This window comes from Meleagris gallopavo, chromosome 6 (assembly GCF_000146605.3).
Source record: "Meleagris gallopavo isolate NT-WF06-2002-E0010 breed Aviagen turkey brand Nicholas breeding stock chromosome 6, Turkey_5.1, whole genome shotgun sequence".
Taxonomy (NCBI): domain Eukaryota; kingdom Metazoa; phylum Chordata; class Aves; order Galliformes; family Phasianidae; genus Meleagris; species Meleagris gallopavo.
In genome coordinates, this window is record NC_015016.2 from 13,861,047 (window position 1) to 13,880,179 (window position 19,133).

The 19,133-nt window shown below is 39.7% G+C and overlaps 1 protein-coding gene across 1 annotated transcript in view; it reads left to right on the top strand.

Moving 5' to 3' along the window:
• The window catches only part of NRP1 (neuropilin 1), a 73,951-nt gene that overhangs the window by 3,989 nt on the left and 50,829 nt on the right, over window positions 1-19,133 (top strand). Inside the window, exons 2-4 of the mRNA XM_019616751.1 lie at window positions 6,622-6,855; window positions 11,078-11,305; window positions 18,404-18,559. Of these exons, the coding sequence (XP_019472296.1) occupies window positions 6,622-6,855; window positions 11,078-11,305; window positions 18,404-18,559 (618 nt within the window). The remainder of the gene's footprint in view (window positions 1-6,621; window positions 6,856-11,077; window positions 11,306-18,403; window positions 18,560-19,133) is intronic.

Sequence of the window (19,133 nt, forward strand, 5' to 3'; positions counted from 1 at the left end):
AGATTTTTTTTTTTCCAGTTTCTTAAACCCTTAAATAGATAAAGTAGCTATGAAAGAACCAGTAAAGCTTAGGCTGCATTTTATTTTGTGAAGAAGACTGGAAAGTTGGCAAGAGGTAAGATTTTGCAGTGAAATAAGGAGGTGAACAAGTTGTAAATGATTCTAATATCTTCCAGATGGCATATTTTACTTGGGAACTGAATTTGGAGTAATTAGACGCATGTGAATTTCCTATAAATACTAACCTTCACCAGTTTGACATTAGAAAGCTCCATCGTCTCTGATGCCTTTCAACTGCTAAGTGTTTCTTTTTCCGCTACTTAAGTGAAAGTCGTGGGTTTGTAAATTTGTCTCATTTGACAGACAGAAATCTTTTTCCATGAAAAGATAGCATTTTTCTATGCCAGAAAGTTATGGACTGAAGAGGTTTAAAATTGAATGTTTCTTCCCAGAAGAGGTCTTCATTTTTATATACTGAGATTATTATATTATAATTTATTACAGTGTGTGGCAAGCAATGAAATTGGTGGAGTAAGCTTTAACTTCAAGATCAACTATTTTCATTGGTAAAATGCTTTTTGCAGATAGATATGCTGAAGACCTTAGCAGATGAATTCTGTTCTTACTTCCCCTAGGACTCTGCAACACTAAAGTGATCAGAGCTGGTCTGCAGCCTCCCATTCTGCATGATGTTGTTACATTCACTCCTGCAGTGAATACTGATGTTCACACTTATGTTGAAGAATTTTCCAAATTTATTTGATGTAAATAGAATAGAAGTAAATAAATAAAAGGAAAAATATTCTGTCACCACTTGTGCTCTCAGCCATGTATCAGTGTAAACTGGCCTAAATCTACTGACATAAAGGGGCTAATCTCATTTGCAGCAGCTGAAGATCTATCTGCTGTTCTCAGTGGAGCAGTATAGATAAAGTGCAGATGTAATCTTGCTTATTTAGTTCGTATCTTCAATTCCTCCAGTCCTGGTTATTCAAAATGCACGAGCCAAACAGCCAGAAGCATGTGATAAGATGAAGGATAATCAGATTTTAAAATAGTAATGATTATTTTTATTACTTCTGGGTTTTCAATTTTTATTGGTTAGGGTATGTTGTATATCAGATTGCTCTGCTCTGCAGAGAATTAAAAGCCTGATTTTAACATGGAAGGTGAAATTTTAAAGTACTCGATGATGCCAGAAAACAGCATAATAACAAAACTGTTGCTAACAGTCTCAGTCAAACTGTTGTAGTGGGCAACTGTAGATCTTCATCCATGTCTTTGTCACATCTATTTTCTTTTTCACTACAGCACTGTCATGCACTAAAATAGACCCTCACTGGTTCATTCTTAATGGAGACCCACTGTCACTTAATGGCATTAGTAAATTATTGAACAGTGGCCAAATCCCAATGGCCTTATTCCCAGAAACCTCTTAGGTTGACAGGATCTTTGTATGAGTAACTTCAGTGAATTTTGGCCCTGGGTGAAGGACATAAAAACACTAACTCACAAAAGACCAACTAGAACAAAAGCCTCCTAAACTGATGGGCATTTCAGTAACTTACAAATCTCCAACCGATTGCAAATTGCTTATTTAAATACCCAGGCCTTTCAGAGAGCAGTAGGATTCGGACAGTATACCACCTCCCTCACTGTGCTTCATCCACACCGTGCATCCTGCACAACCAAAACCAGCTTAAAAGGCTCCTGACAGACGTGCTCACTGCCATCTCAACCTCACTACCACAGGGCTATGCAGAAGTTCTGATGCAGAGCAGCCTGACAGACACTGTGGTTCTGGGCAGAAATACAGTCTCTTCGGGGCTGTGCCTAATTTTTTATTTGTAACAACGTGTGCTTCTTTTTCGTGTCGCTAATAAAGCAGGATTAAGTTTGGCATCCCTGGAGTGCCTGCTGTTCTTGAGCTCTTAGCTCTGGGATACAGATTGCCTTGTGTTGCAAGCACCACAGTAAATCCCACACTGCTAACCTTCAGTCACTAATGGGACACCAATCCACAGTGCAGAATAACTCAAAGTAGTGGTTTAGTTTTCCTTTTGCAATGCCTTTTGCTTGGCTAGAGTAGAGACTTGCGAGGAAGAAAAAAAATTGTTATAAAGACAAAAGAGAGTAAAAATTCTCGTAAGCAAAGGTAGTCTAGCTAGGGTGAATAATTCCTATCAGGGAGAGATTTAGCAGCTTGGGGAAATGGGGACCAGAGAAAGAAAAGAAATAGAGAGCTGGAAGATCTTTTCGTTCTAACAGGTGAATAACCAAAATACTCATAACCAGCCTATAGATGCATATCATAGTTCACTGCAGAAAAAATAGGGTGTATTCTGATGTAAATTAGAGTTGTATATGCTTCACTGATTGTAGTAACATGACAGATATTTAGATTTCAGCTGAGTTCTGCGTGTGTCTTCAGAAGGAATTATTTCTAGGCAAAATGCATGAAGTTTTGCTGCTCTAATAATGTGCAGGATCTTAGCACAGTGTGTCAGGGTGGCTGGCTACAACACTGCAAGGCTTCGCAGCACCCCACCTTCCCTTCTGCAGCATAGAAAGTGGTTGTGCATCTCAGGTCACCAGCATGTTCACAGCTGAAAACAGATGAGAGATCTGTTATCACCAACCAGAAAATAGAAATGAAAAATCCACCAAAATCTGTATTCTGCAGCTGTTTATGTTTTTTCACTGCCCAGTGCTCATTTTTACAGTCATGGCTTGGCCTTTTCCTCAAACCTATAACTTCCACTTGCTAGGGGAAAAGAAAAAAAAAAAAAGCACTTAAAGCAATTCCTTCAAGAACTTGCAGAGGAATTCTAGATTTCTTCATCATCCCAGATATCCTGTTATGGTACCATAAAGCTGGAACCATTCAACCATTCAGTGTGCACATGCCCAGGCACTGGTTGGAAGGAGCAGGGCAGCACTAGAGTCCTGCAATCCAGCAGGCTCCCATCAGGAGAACACCCCACGCACCACCAGCTTTGTTACAGGGCAGAGTGAACACAAATGGGATATCCGGAGGGAACCAGCAAGAAGGAAATGCTTTTTACCTCTTGGCATAGCAGCTCCATGAGCATTCCTGCTGAACCCACCAGCACAAGCGTACCTTTCTTGGTTTCATGCATGAACTCATACAATGGTCTTTCACCTGAAACTTGGAGCAACTGTTAGCTCTGTGTTTTTATTTACGTCTCCATGCCATAAACCCTAGAGGACTATAACATTGCGAGGAATATTTGCCACACCATTGGCAGCAGTAACTGAGCGAAGAATTGCCAAGTGGGAAATCCAAATTTGCAAACTCAGTTCTCTGGGCTTCATGCCAAGGCTGTCTGGGCACTGCAGAGGTGACACATTCAGTCTCCTCGCAGGGATGCCAGCGTGCCAACTGCATCCCTGGCACAGCATCTTCTCCTGACAAACTTATGGAACTGCTACCAAGTCCAGAGGAAGATGCAAGCTGCTTCCTGAACTTCCTTTCAAGTTGTGACTGTACTTTCTCCCATTTACGAGAACAGCAATATGCTGCGGTCTCCAGTAGGATTTTGAAAAGTGCAGAAGTGACAGCAGGACTTTGGTTTCCAAGTATAAACTAGTAAAACCCAGAGTAAGTTAATTTCCCTATGAAAAAAATCCATAAATACTCAGTTACTGCAGCCCAGCTTTCAGATGTTGCTGCCAGTGTGGGAGAATCCAAACCCGTCTGTTTATTGCCAAATGAAGGGCAGGATCCCCAGAACATGAAGACTGTGAGGCTGTTTTCAAATCTTAATTCATACCTATTGTCTCACAGCTCAACTTCTTTCCTTTCCGTCATTTTTCAGAGGAACAGAAAAAATCTGAGAAATCTTCCAGTCTTCAGCAGGGCAGTAAGACCTACAACTTGCAAAATCCATTAAAAGACAGCCTTTTAGTAGATGAACTGTGTAACTTAGCACAGTAGCCAGACAGAGCACTGTAAATTACAGCCCTATTGCTATAAGGGACAATAGGAAGGTGCAGGCTGTTTGTACAGAGGAGGAGATATGAGAGAGTGAGAGAATGAAATCTTAATGTTTTTTGCAGACTATTACTTCCTATAATAGCAAAAGTGGTACTTATTTGTCAGTGATTTTTTTAGTTGTATGTGACTTGTTAAGACTGTAGAAGACTTTTAATCTTTATGTGTAGAAAAAAATAAATGCCAAATTCAAACTTTTTTTCATTATAATATCAGTAAAAAAGCATGTAAAATATGATTAACATTTTTAGTTAAACTTGTTCATAACGTTTAATAATTCAGAGCAGCGCTCTTCTGAATTTGAAGAATCATCTACTTTTGAGACTTGAGTAAAGAGTGGTATCAGGGAAACTGGTGAAGTAATGCTGTCAGAGAGAGAAAAGCAAAGACTTGCTTGGAATTGGGAAGAGTTTAACATACCTGAACCCTACAAGTGTCAGATGATGCAAAGTACAAATAGCTTTAAGCATCTGCTCTCCAAACAAAAGAAAATACTGTGCATCAGTGTTGGAAGTGCTGTGGCTTTGGGAGACTACACTTTCTCTTTAATGAGCAGTTGAGGATATGGAGAAAGGTTGTCCCATTAAAAATTCCCTACAGTTGTTATTCCATAAATCTGAAAACGAGCAGCCCTGAGTAATTCCAAGGGATGGAGGCGTTCCAAGGGACTTCGTGTTTATATTCCTAAGCATATTTGTAACATAACCAAAAATGAAAAAAAGAAAATGGGGGGGAGATAAATCTTTCTGAAGCCCTTTAATAGCTCCTCTCCCAACTTTCAGATCCTCAAATGTATACATTATAATGAAATTACAGCAAGTCCAATTTAGGAAAAAAAAAAAAAAGGCAGCTTACTTAAAGTATCCATAACATTATTTCAGAAGTGAACATTTCCCGTTTGTATTTCCACCAATTTGAGCTGGGGCAGTGAAACTAGCTAGCTGAGCAATAGCTACTAGAAAAATCAAATCCACAGAATGAAATGCAGTTAACACAATATTTCACATATGTTAATGCTTACGGTTCCATCAGTGTCAGCTTTATTTTCTACTTGATATACACCAAAGCTGGCACACGGTTTTAACTGATGAGGTAATGTCATTTTTAATTTAAGGAGCCTTAAGCCGTCCACTTTAACTAGTGATATCATCTCTGCAGTTGTCTTATGGGACTTCATGTAAACATAAGTAATGTGCCCTGGATGCTTTGGAACAGGGTTGTTAAAAATGACATTGGTCATCATGAAGACATTTTTTTTCCTTTGATCTCTTTAAAAATGTCAGACACACTTTACTGTCCTGTCAGTTTTAGCTCTTCCTTGTATATTAATATGCTCAGAACATTTCAGTGAACCCAGCAGCGGAATAAAGGTCTAAACAAATTAATGGCTACATTTCAATGTCAGTTGTAGTAGGATAATGAAAAGTAAATGGGATTGTCTGGCTAACAGCAACCTGTGAAGTGAAACGGCAGCATGGCTGAGACACAAAGAGGCACAGGCAGGGCAAAGGCTTTTGCTGCAACCCAACAGAGAGCAGAGCAGAACCTGGTCTCCAAATGCCACCGCATTTTAGAGAAAATTAAACCAGTTCTTCAGATTGTGTTTGCACGTCCTTCCTGCCCAGGGCTGAGTGAAATCATCTGCTAATAAAACTTAAAACCCGACCTGTCTCTGCACCTGCAGCTCGTGCCTCTCTGACTAGGATGCTCATTTGTATGCTGTGGGCTGGCTCAGTGCACCAAGCGCTGGCCCTGCACAGCCCCCTGCAATCAAAGTGTGAGACCCAGCCCTGCAGGCTGGCATTGCTGGTGACACAGCTCAGGGTCCCTGCTATGACTGCTGCTCCCAGGCACACGTTTGCTTTTGTATTGCATATTTGTACTTTCTTTTATGAAGTCCTTGGGAATCTATCAAGTAAGCAGGGGAGGGTTTAGCCCAGCCTGTTTGGCAATCACTGTACAGGCAAGAATACTGTAGCGTGCACTCCTTGGCTCGAACACCTATGCAAAGCTGTTTTGTAATGAGGGATGGTTCATTTGAGAAAACTCGTTGTGATAGATGTGTAGATTTTGAGATTTGCTGAAAATTGTTTGTCCAGCTATCGGGGAAACGAGCAGATTTTTCTATCTGCGGCGTGATGGAGTTTTGAAGAAAATCTAATGCTTTGGGATTTATTTATTATTCTGTGGACATATGTTTGGAGGACAGCATATGGAAATGAAAGTATTGTTCATGAAGAGCTCCAGCTAAAAAGACGTTTCTGAATTCATAACAGAAATTCACAGTTTGAAAAGAATGCTATGCATTATGTATTGATAACAACACCACATAGACAAAGGAACACAATTTAATAATGCAGAATTGTGCTCATGAGATTTCCTTTTTTTTTTTTATGTTAATTGGTTACTTTAGCTGACATTGTCTGCAAGCATAATGGACACCATTCTTCCTAATAGTTCCATGTTGCCAGATGATGTCTACAGACATAATGTAGTCCATTTTAATTATTTCATTTTGCTTACATCTTTCAGCATAATGCATTTTCCAAGCAAGCTAGCATTTTTCTTGATTATCTATGTTGTGTTATGGTTTCTAAATTAATTAGGTCTCCTTCTTTCCTGGAAGTTAAAAGTTTCTTCCTTCCATTTGTCTACCAGGTATGATTATGTTGAAGTGATTGATGGAGATAATGCTGAAGGACGCTTATGGGGAAAGTACTGTGGAAAAATTGCTCCCCCTCCTTTAGTGTCTTCGGGACCATATCTTTTTATTAAATTCGTTTCCGACTATGAAACGCATGGAGCAGGATTCTCTATCCGTTATGAAGTTTTCAAAAGAGGTGAGAAGCAATTCATTGTTATACAGCTCCTAACCTGTGACTTCTACTTTCATCAAAAAGTTCACCGTATTTTTTAGGGGTGGGGAGAATACAGGAAAATGTTTAAAAGAGAAGATTGTGTTACCTTTGGCATTACAATGTGGGACATGTATGCAATGGGTGGAAAGTGTTATGGAAGCAATGGGTCTGCTGTATGTGAGAAGTGGCTCCTCTGGGTGTAATCTGATAGTCTTCATCAGCTGTTTGTTTGGACCTTCTTAAAACCATTAGCTTTCTTCTTTTGTGTGATAATAATTACTGTATGATTTACAGTGTTTCAGCCCTAACAGCACTGTAACCTTCTGACTCCCTGACTTACTCTGGTTAGTGCTCACTCTGCATTCCCAAGAGACAGCTGTAGGCTCAGAAAGGACTGAACTGCACATGGGCAGCAGATGATGTTGCTGTTCCTTTCACAAATCATGTTTGGGAGCTTAAGGAGTGGGGAAGGTCACACAGTTCAGAAATGTGTCCTACTGGATGATTGTGAAGGGAGCACAGATAGCTGTACAGGATGCAAAGAAAGCTTAGAGAACCAGTCTAGGGTTAACCAAACCAGTAAAGAGTCTCTTTTTGATAACTCTCTGAGCCAACAGCTAGAAGGACAGTGAGATCATGTTTGGCATACACCTTCCCTATAGCTGGATGGAGATAAATAATTCAATTACTCCATTTTTGGAGAATACAAGACCAAAACTAGATAGTGTACAAAAAGACAAAAAGCTTAGAACAAAGTGATAACAAATATTGGCTTTGGTATCAGTTTTTAGAGTCATATTTACAAAAGCAGCTTGAAGGTCCAGACTTCCAGCACAGACCCCTCCCACTTACTGCTACATTTTCAGAACCAATTTAAGTCCCTTTTATGTACCTAACACAGAGCCAGATTTTCAGTTGCATTCAGTGCACACACTTGGTGGCAGCCGTACTGCTAATGAGGAGAATCACAGTTGTGAGGTCTCTGTAGCACGCTAGTGCTGCTCTGCACAGTGCTAATTGGGGCCACAGACCTCTTGGTCACCATCTTCTCTGCCTGTAAGTCCACTCCTTGCTCTCAGAAATTCTTCTGGTGACCTTCAGGGTCAAATATTTTGAAAGAACTCATCATCCAAGTGACACCAAGCTTTCCTGAAAAAATATCTCTGTTTATTCTGGTGTCTTTAGGAACCTAAGTTCTTGAAATCACATCCTAAAGTTTCTCGATGCTTATATATACACTACCATCTTTCATGAAGATGAAGGCTGAAACACAGAGAACAAGTGAAAGAGTAGTCAGTGAAACAATCTATTTTAGCAAATGGATGTTTCCAAGAAGAAAAGCTTTTATTTATTCTCTAGCAGTGAAGTTGTGAGTCAGAACTCTGACAGGAATGTTGTGCTTATTTTCTTGTGTGGTCATTTGCATCTCTCAGTGATGCATATTAACTATGATAAGATGGCATTATGAATGTGATTGTACACACACACAAGTCAAGAAACTCAAAATTATGGCCCCCAGAGCAACTTTAACTCTAGTTCATTCCATATAAATGATATTTTAAGGCAGCAAAGTTATCACCAGGTACAGCATTAGAAAATGGTGTTTGTACACAAAGGGCACATGTTACAATTGCAGTGGGAATGCAGCTCTTTTTAACTTTTGAGTTAATGCACAGATGCTATTCCAAATTTGCATTTTAATTTCTGTACCAAATGAAGCTGACCAGTTTACCCTGTTCTGCAGATGAAGCTTAGATGCACGCATCATGCTACTATGCTCTTCTTTAGCATACCTTTATAACCTTGCTTAACCATTTCCCAGATAGGAGAGGCATTAAAACGATTCCAATCTCAACATCTTGTGGTGCTGAGCCAAAAGCTTAGCTGTACTCCAGCATTTCTGCATTACAGAATGTGAAAGTAAAGAAAGAAAGTAAAGAAAGAAAAGAAAAGCTTCCTTACTTTATCAGTGTCCTAAGCTGAATCCTCAGCCTAGCACTCAAAGGGCCACATGCCATGGAAACTGTGAGGAGATTGACTATAGCAAATTCAGAATGGGTTTGAGAGTAGGATCACATGTAATCTCTGTGCCTGTTTGGTGTCTGTTCCGTTGGGTGTCCACAGAGCCTCTTCTTCCAGCTTTCCACAACGAGCTCTCCATGGAGTTCCTTGTATCCTCAGTGTTAATTTAATTCCTGAAGTTTCTTCACAGTGTCAATAAAGGGTCAAAATCTGTGGAGTGCATTTTAGTAAGGCAGCTCTTCTGAAAACAGTTTTTGTTTCTTGCACCAGATTGGCTTGAACATGTTTAAAATAATACAAGCTGGTACTGAGATGCCATGTGTGAGCGTAAGGAGCCTGACGATCCTGCACTCACAGAGCCAGGATTTGGCTGTATTTAATAAAGCAATAATGATCCTGGCTTACATTTTATATTGCATCTTTTATTGGATTCCAAGAAGTAAAGAGCACTTTATGCCATGAATGGCGTACTCCAAAGCTATTTTATCCTGGAACAGCAGCTACTGGTGGGAGTGAGGAGCAACAACCAGAATATAACCCTCCCATATGTGACAGGGAGACAAGGGAATGACGAGGAAAGGAGAGAAATATCCGGCTAATGTGTATGGGTGCGATTTAATTGTGGGCAAAATGTAATTTCCCAAATTGGAATGGGTCAGGTTAAGTGAGCATTAATTTCTACATCTTCCAAAATATGCCATGAAATGTTCTGAACACTTATGTGATAGCTCAAGCATTTTCCATCAGTGTCTGCTGAAGGACAAAAATACCTGAACTGATTACATTCATTCAGCCCTCTCTCTTGCTTGCTGAATTTACTTGGGACGTAGCCAAATCTGTGGGGGGTAATATGTTTGGCACATTCACAAGGAAAACATTTTCTGTGGTGAAATAAGAGTATGCATATATGCAACAAACCAGACTGTTTTCCCTCAATGATCTGTGTTAAGCGTTAGAAATCCTCTAAGGCTACTGACTACGGTCGCTAAGGAAGCTGAGCATCCTCATCAGAACCAAAAGCTCTCACACGCTCAGTTGCAACAGGCCCGTTGCAACTCAACTCTGTTGCCTGCATCTTTCCTTTACTCCATGTCAGAAGAGCTTCATCTGAGCCGTCCTCCCCAAACTCCCCAGGTCAGCTGCCACTCACAGATGCCCCGAACCCCATCAATCACTTTCCATTAAACCGGGAGTGACAAAAGGCAGAGAGAGGGGTACCTGAGTTGACCCTGTGGGAAGATGTGTGGGCAGAGCCTGAGGCTTACCCACAGCACACCTGCAGGTGTGGGATCACAGAGAGGATTCCCGAGGACATAAACAAGGGAGAAACCCGATCTGTCGACAAGAGGCTCTGGTTTTAGTCTCATGTGTTCACAAAGGCAATTCCAATGACCTGGCCTTTCATACCTTTGCTCCTCCATTGCTACCTGCCTCCTCCACCAAAAGCAGTGTTAGGGGCAGCACATTATGCCATGGTGGGGACACTGGGGAAAGCCAGCATGTCAACATTGACATTAGGTGACTTCTAGCAACACCGCCTGTAATCACACAGTTTGTCATGCCTGCACTAACAGCAACATTTTACTGGTGCACCTGTGTCAACACCACTCAGAATGAGTCACTCACCCTTGGTACATGTACGAATTACCTTTCACATTTAGTTTGTCAAGAAGGCATAGGTCACATCTGGCAGAGTTACTGAGTCAGTGCTCCAGGAATCTGAAACCACTACTCCCTCTACTGAATTCACTCACCGTCTTTTCTAAAAAATTCTATTTCACCAATAAAAGCCTGTCAGCCATAAGATTTAAAGATTTGAGCTTGAAGGGGCTATAATTATTTCTCTAGGGCTCTGTCGAGATTTCTGCAGCTTACACTTTCATTGCTCCCACATGACTTTGTATTTGTCATAATTTTTTCTAGAGCTTGTACAAGTTTTCATATTGTTCTATACAAATTGAAAATTGGAGATCAGACAGTGTATGTGAGTTGCGCTTTAAAAACCTGACTATCAGTAATATGAACAAGCTGGCTGAATGATTAATACAGCAATTAAAATGAGGTGTTTCATTGAAAAGCCACCTTTGCTGCTGTGGAGACAATACAGCCTAATTTGTTTTCCAGCTAACTGCTTTGTTAGTAATGTAGTGTTAACTCAGGTGATTTTTTCTTTCTCTTGCAGGACCAGAATGCTCCAGAAACTTTACTTCATCAAGTGGAATGATAAAGTCCCCCGGATTCCCTGAAAAATATCCCAATAGCCTTGAATGCACTTATATTATCTTTGCACCAAAGATGTCAGAGATTATACTGGAATTTGAAAGCTTTGAACTAGAACCTGATTCAAATACTCCAGGGGGAGCATTCTGTCGCTATGACCGATTGGAAATCTGGGACGGATTCCCTGATGGTAAGAGAAAAATGGACTGTGATACACATAACCATTACTCCATAGTGGGCTGCAGAAGGCACATTCTCATTTTTTTAAATGCCACAGTATAGAGGTCCTTGTTTGATTTATGTGAAATGACTTAAATTGAAGAGAAATGGAGAAAATGCTGTGTAAATTCATTCAGTAAAGCATATCACAGTGTGAATGATTTTTTTTATGAAATATGTTTAATTTTGAACAGTTGGCTGAGGGAAAAACTCTATTTTTGGATAGAATATGTGATGGACCTTGTACACTGAAATAAATCAAATATGAAGCCTTATGATGGATCCCCAGACTTTCACAGATAACACATCGGGATTATCCAGTAATTTCCAAAAACTTGCACATATTGGAGTTAACCCTTAACCTTAATCTTAACAGGAGAAGGAATGAGGTTTCAGATCAGCTACCAAAGCAGAGGACTTTTGTGCCAGAGCAAATGTAGCAAACCTGCAGTCCAAGTCACACTTGGTGAACCATTACCCAGGTCAGCGGGCAATCCCCAGTTGGCCATTCAGGTAGCATCGGTGATCAGACACCACAGGGGTCTTCGCTCACAGTGTTCTCTCTTCCAGCAGCACAAACAAATCCAAAGGCTTTCTCTTAGTTTGTTAACTTATAATCTCTGATTAACCAGGCGCACGTGCCAGGCTGGGTATGGTGATGCCATACTGGAACTTACTTCTCTGCCATCTCAGTAATTTTCCACTTATCTGTTGACCACACTTAACCTTGTGTAAACTGGAGAAGAGCATAGCTAGATCTTGGCTGAGGCTGGGGAGCCAGTCAGCCCCCATTTTACCTCGAGCCCAACCTCATACCCTTTTTTAATACTGAGACAGTTGAACAAAATAGTGATGTGATTTCTTTATTTTTTCTTCTCCTTTTTTTTCTTTTTTCCACTAAAAGGGGCTGCTCAGACTGAGTGCCTAACTTTAGGTGTCCAAACACCCATACAGATTGTGCAAACAGCTATGTCAAGCTGTTTGTGATGTCTTTTTCACTGTTTCTATGTATGGTGCAGGCTGATAAAAAGAAGTATCATGTAGCTGTCTTTTTTATTCTTTCTTTTCTAACTAGTAGTAAAATTCATTGACTGAGGATTATTGTTTGTGCTGGGTGCTAATTACAGATATTTTAGTTTTCCACTGATGTGATAACCCATCCTAAATAATAGATATTTTCTGTCAGTTTCTACAAACTGCTAATGCTACATTAATATTTCATTGAAATGAAAACATATAACTTTAGGGACAGACATATTTTAATAACACATTTGAACTTGTCTGCTTTCTTAAAAAATCCTCAATATCATTTTAATTAAAGTTTTTATTGATGCTGCAGTAAATAAGTATGTGCTTTTTAATGTATATCTGTTCTTCCTTTTTGTCTTATACTTAATGGGTTTATCATGGCTCTTTTCAATCCTCTCCAATAAACAGGGAAGAAAGAGCCATGACAGCAACTGCAAGTAGTATTTAATGCTTCAGTTAGGAAAACAGCATTGTAGCAATACAATAATGATGTCTGGAACATTTAATAATAGTTTTATTTGTACATAGGCCAAATCCTTTCAAGCTGAATTCCTGTAGAGCTTGGATTTCAACTGATATGTGAAAAGATGATCCGGTCAATCAATTTGTGTAATATAACCCCCCCCAAAAAGGCATTATTGTTAGTGTCAGAGGGTTTCAAAGCGGTAATTTCCTGTTTCAAGAAAGTGACTGAGCCATATTGAAGAGCAATTAAGAACAGGCATTATCTGCCTTCCAATTCCCTCACAAACTGTCTAAATCCAAACTACTCCTGACGTCCAGTAAGGGTGTTTAGGTGTTTGTAAATATTCAGATGAATTCGTAGACTAGAAAAAAGCATTTCCTTAGATACATACTGTTGGAGCTTGTGGCATTGTAAGGAAACATTTGCTACATCATTGCAATGTAGGATGCTCCTCAGCCAGAGGTCAGGCTCCCTTGTTTAACTTAACAAAGACAAAGAGGATGTGTTTGTTCATGTGATACACACGTCACAGGATGAGTACTCGGGAGGGAGAAGAACTATTTCAGGCAAAGAGCAAAGCAGACACAGGAAACTGCTGGAATGACCTGGCCATAAACTGTAGATAAAGATTAAAAGGTCCTAGGTATCAAAAAGAGATCTCCAGGTAATAAGGAAGTCAACATAAATCTAATTTACATCCATGTGGAAATAGTACATTTCTGAAAAAGGTTAGATAATACTCCCTTACATGGTTTTTCGCCCACTTCAGCCAACACTTTCCCCAGCAGTTCCCAAGCATGGTTTGAAAAGCAGCAGGTCTGGATGGCACATTGAATGCACCTATCCTGCTTCAGAGGGAGGAGTCATCTGGGAGCAAGCTGTGTCGCTCTGGATAGTCCTGCTCCTGGGAGCAATCTCTGGCCACTGAACACAGGTCCAGAGGGTGCTCCCTGAGCACCTTAACTTCCTGATATGGACACACAGAAGAAAGCTATTTTTCTTTGCTGTACCGTGTTACTGCTCACACTCCCAGTTGTGGTAGAGGTTAAAGCCCTCATTGCACTGCACTTATATAAACAAAGTAGAAGGATGTCTATTTCTAATAATAGGGCAGACAGCTGGACTTAGAGGAAACAAACGCACAAAAAAGAAGCTTCAATTTCTTTTTTTTTCATTTTAATATAAACTTTTATTCTAAAAACTTTTTTTTCAGAAAAAGTATATCTTTCAGTTCAAGTCCCCAGATGCAAGCAAAACATCTCTGTTTTGCAGATTATGATTATGTTGGGTTTTTTTAGTACAACACAAAGAGCAGTTTGATGGAAACTGTCGTGGCTATATCCAGATGAGAATGAGGTGGGCATCCCCTGTACATGCTGCTCCACTATAAAAGCAGGTGTTCCCCGGAAAGCAAGTGTCAGTGTGTGAGCTAGACACTGCCAGTCCCACTGTTCGAAGCAGAGAACAGTACCCCACTCTGGTCCTGGTCTCAGACATCTACTGTAGGGTCCAGATAATGGTCCTCTGGAGTTGCTTATCTCATTGGCTGTTCTGGGAGCTGTGAATCACTAACTCAATTATAAACGTTAGGTACCTAAGTCAGGTAAAAATCCTTGTAGGTTGAGTGCTTTCACTCTGGAGTTTGGTTACAAGCACTAGGAATCAACAGAAGATGAATTTGCTGTTTTCAAGAAATTCCATTATTTCTCTTAACTAAAATTTATCGAAGTAAATATGCTTTCATGTATATTTTGCTTCTCCTTCGTTAAAATTTTTGTGATGGAAAACAATTATTCTTCAGAAAATTTTGGAGCAGCCAAAAGAATCATTCACAAAGAAGTTAATTCTGAAATGCTCTGTCATGATTGTAGTCCTCAGCCTCCCTGGTTATCCTTCTACTTGATGGAATCTGGCAGAACTGAATACCTCCGACTTGATTCTGCAAAACAAGTGCTTATTTTCAGAGCACATGAGCGGTTAGACTGACTTCAAAAGGAATTTGTTGAGGACACTTACAGGTCTGAAGTTAAGCATTAGTTTAAGTGTTCTGTTGTTTCAGGAGGGGAATGGTAGGCATTCAGGAATACCTCGAGCATGGCATTTTCTTTCCACATAACTATGCCAAGGGCACCCTTTGGTATCTTTGTTAAATGAGAGCTTGAAGTGAAACAAATCCTGTCAGAGAATATTTGGGAACTACAGGTGCATTTTGCAAATACAGTGCAGAAAAAGAACTGTGGTTGGGAGACAGAAATGAGTAAAGTTGGAGCAGAAGAGCGTAGATGACGGAATGGAAACGGATGGTTTCACATTGATAAACTAGACACCAAAGATGTCTTTGCCCAAGGCACAAATATACCTCAGTCAGCCTTGGCCAAGAACACCCCACTGATGGTTTTGAAGAAAAATAGCCACTCAAAATGAGGGCTAGCTCAAGTGATGAATTTATTCATCATGCAGCGTTCTTTGAAGCTCTATGGACTGTCTACTAGGTGCTCAAAAATAATTTAAAGAAGTTTACATATGGTTTGAGAACCACAGGCTAAGCATTGCTGCTTCAGTCAATACCACTGAGTTACAGAGCAAAACAGAAGGCTTCACTGCAGTTGTTTACATCAGTGCAAATGAAGGTTGCTATTAATCTGGGTTTTTCTCCTCAGCTGTCGTTACATTCTACATTCTTATGAGAAACCATTAAGATTTCAGTGTATACAAGCTCAGTGTGACTAGTGGACTGTGAGAACAAAACTCATTTTTCAGTTGTTTTCTCTTTAGCATCCTAAATTATGTGCAAATGTTTTGTCAATAACAATCACACTGCTGTGAAAATACTGTTTGCAGCACACTAGCACACTTTTATAAGCAAACTTTAAAATCCAATAAAAACACTGGTTAATATAACATTTTGTCTGATATTTTAGTAGTTTAATTCAGTTTTTTTTATTTGCTTTTTTTTAATTTAATTTAATTTTTTTTTTATGTAGCCCTAAAGCTTGTGGAACTGCTTTCTTATTATCCCTCAGTCTTTTAATCTGGAGGTAACTTGGGTCTCCATTCTATCTTATCATGCTGAAGCTCCAGAAATAGTTAGAACATGGGCAGCCAGTGAAATAGCTGGCTCACAAAAATGCCTCTGTTCCGCAGGTAATGCAGAAGTGACCTTGTGTGAGAACATTTCCAAGTGGCTCACATTTGGAGTACACCATCCTGCGGGATGCCAGCAAAGTCACCTGATTGTCTACAGGCACAGGCTGCAAAGAGCTTTCTCGGCCTAATGACTTCTCAGCTCCTGCTAGCCTGAAATTCCCATCTGTAGCTGTATCTGGTCCATTATGAAAGCCCATCTCAGCTTGTAGAGAATGGTCAGGAAGACAGCACAAAAAACAGTGGCATAGTCTTAAGCAGGCAGCAATGCCTTTCCCTGAATGAGTGCTTGGTGTTCCCCACACTGCATTTGTTTCATGTGGTGACACCTGAAACATGTTAATTTACTGTCATTCAAAAGTCATCAAGACTTGAATAGGAACAAGGACGATTTTAATTGCATTAGCTATTTATGTAAGAAGAGTAGGAATCTCTATTTGATCAATTTCTGCTAGATCAATACCATATTAGCTCCAAACACTGAGGTTTACATGCTGTGCAAAAAATTCAATACCTCTTTGTCATGTTCTGCAAGTTTTTGCCTCTTCATCTACACAGCTAGCAAAGGGAATAGTACTGTGATAACAGTGCCAATTTGAGGAAGACTGAAATGCAGAATTAGTGAATGTGTCTTAAAAATTATAAACCAGTGAGTCATGGGGACTCTTAAAGCCTGTCTGCTTTAAACAAAGTTCTCTTCTGTTTGTCATTTCAGAGAGGCTTCCCTGCAGGAAATGGGAGGAGGGAGGCTCAGAGTGCCTAACATGGTGGCCTTATCCTCCCTATTTTGATTCAGTTCAGAGCAAGATCAGCAGCTGTAATGTCAAAAGGCCATCACAGGAAAGAGCAGTGCCAGAACTGTGTGCACATGCAAAATTTTTAAATATATATATAATGCCAGTGCCACAATTGGAGCCTGAAGTGGGATATAATTTTGTCTTTTTTAAAAAGACTGTAACTGTAACACTCCAGAACAACTTCCTCACTCCAAACAATAAAACTGTTAAGCTTTATTATTTCTAGAAGGAGAGGGAATCCAACTCATGTGCTCTACAGGGTGTTTCAGACTATCAGTATGATAGTGAACAATGCTGGTGAAAAAAGGGTGGACTGGCAGGTACTCAAAATGCCCTGGGATTGCCAAAGCAAGTGAAGACTATGGCCAGAATATGGGTTGAGATATATATGCTGGCAGCAAAAGCTGTATCATATGAGCTCCCTCTTTCTGGCAACTCAAGAGCCTTACAGAAGTGTGTAGCTTACAAAATAAAGTTATTCCAAGCTGGAACTGTTTTACTTGTTGAAAAATGCCAACAAATGACTACAAAATGATGTTAGCTGAGGATTTTCTTTGAACTGCGAATAATTAGTATATGTAAACATTTTATAATTTAAACTGAATGTTAAATGAAGTTCCTAAAGAAATGACAAGGTGTTAATTTAAGTCTAGAAAGCAGTGGTGTAAGCATTAGAATAATTTCTTACCGTTATTTTTATTGCTGACTCCGTGCATGGGTTTAACATTATCTTTTCTTATTGTTTGTAAGCAGAGATGTGTCAGTACTCAACTGCCTAGGGACCTATCTGTAGTGAATGCTCAAGAGTTAGAAGACCGCATATGTTGGTTGTGATTTGAGTAGCGTAATTAAGGGAAAAGATTATCTCTCTGCATAGGAAAGCCAAAAAAAAAAAATAGCAGGAACCAGTTCATATGTTATGAACACTAAAAGAAATCATGTATGTGTACTTGTTCTGTGACAAGGAGTTCCACTTAAGAAATCTGTTCACTATTGAATGGGTTAAGATTTTCCACCTGAATTCTTTTACGGTATTATTTAGTATTGAGCATAAAGGTGAAAGATCCATGAGGATGTGCTGAAAGTCTAAATAGGAAGGGGAAAAGAGAATTTGGTCAATAGGAGTGCAAAAATGTTTTTCTAAATTTGCTTTAAAATTAACAGATTGCCTGCAGTATTGGGCAGAAATCCTGAAAGATGCTGTTTGCACTTTTACCAGAGCTAAGAGTATTCAGCATCTTGTAGGCTGTGTGGGCTAATCAGGCCATTCCAATGTCCTTGTCATAAATAGGTGCTTCAGTCACTCTTTGGAAACTACTTCTGCTGTTTTGTACATGTAATTTTGTGCATCGTTACCTTTTCCATGCACTTTAAAGGACACATTTTGAAATCCTAATTCTTTATGTTTTCTGAGGTTTTATGGAGTGCTATCTGGAACATTTTAGAAGCAAGACTACTGGGGCAGGATAAGCAATTTATTGTTCATTGCTAAGTTATTGATGAGGCTGTGATTTTAAGCTATTGTGGAGTTTCACTTACTCCTGCTGAGGGAATCTCTGTAGGAGGCTATTGTAGCATCATCTATTGTTGTAGTAGAAGTGCTCGTTTACCATTGTACTCTGTCTCTTTGCAGTTGGCCCGCACATAGGACGTTATTGTGGGCAGAACAACCCAGGCCGCGTCCGTTCTTCAACAGGGATTCTTTCAATGGTATTTTACACTGACAGTGCAATAGCAAAAGAGGGATTTTCAGCAAACTACAGCGTGTCACAGAGCAGTGTGTTGGAAGGTCAGTATTTATGCATCCTGCAGAGCTTCTTGGAAAATATTCTCTGTTATGTCTTCTTGCACACCAGGTGTTGCATGAAACTTTAAAGAAACCTTAAATAAATAAGATGGTAGGGGAGGGTTGGTTCTGTTTTGCTGTCCTGCTTTTTTTTTTTTTTTTTTCCTTTTTCCTATCTCTTTTTTTTTTTTAAGACCAGCTACACTTTGAAAAAAATGTGCAAGAAGCAGAGTTCCTCTGACAGCCTTATTCCTCAATATTTCCAGGAAGTTGAAACAGTTATTAAAGCCTCTACTGACCAAGGAAACACAGGAATGCTGAGCAATTGAACAGTTGCATTAAAACAGTGAAGCATGTACAATGAATGCACTATCCAAAGCCTTCTTTTATTACGTGGAATAAGCTTTGATGATCGATTTCATGAATAAAAAGAACCCATTTAAAATATATACACTTGTTAAACCATTTCATAAGCTACCGAAGCTTTGTTCTCTGTCTATTATTTTTCTCCCAGTTGCCTCATTTTCGTGCTTGCTGCTTGGACAGAGAATGAAACCAAGTGAGGGAGATGCAGGAA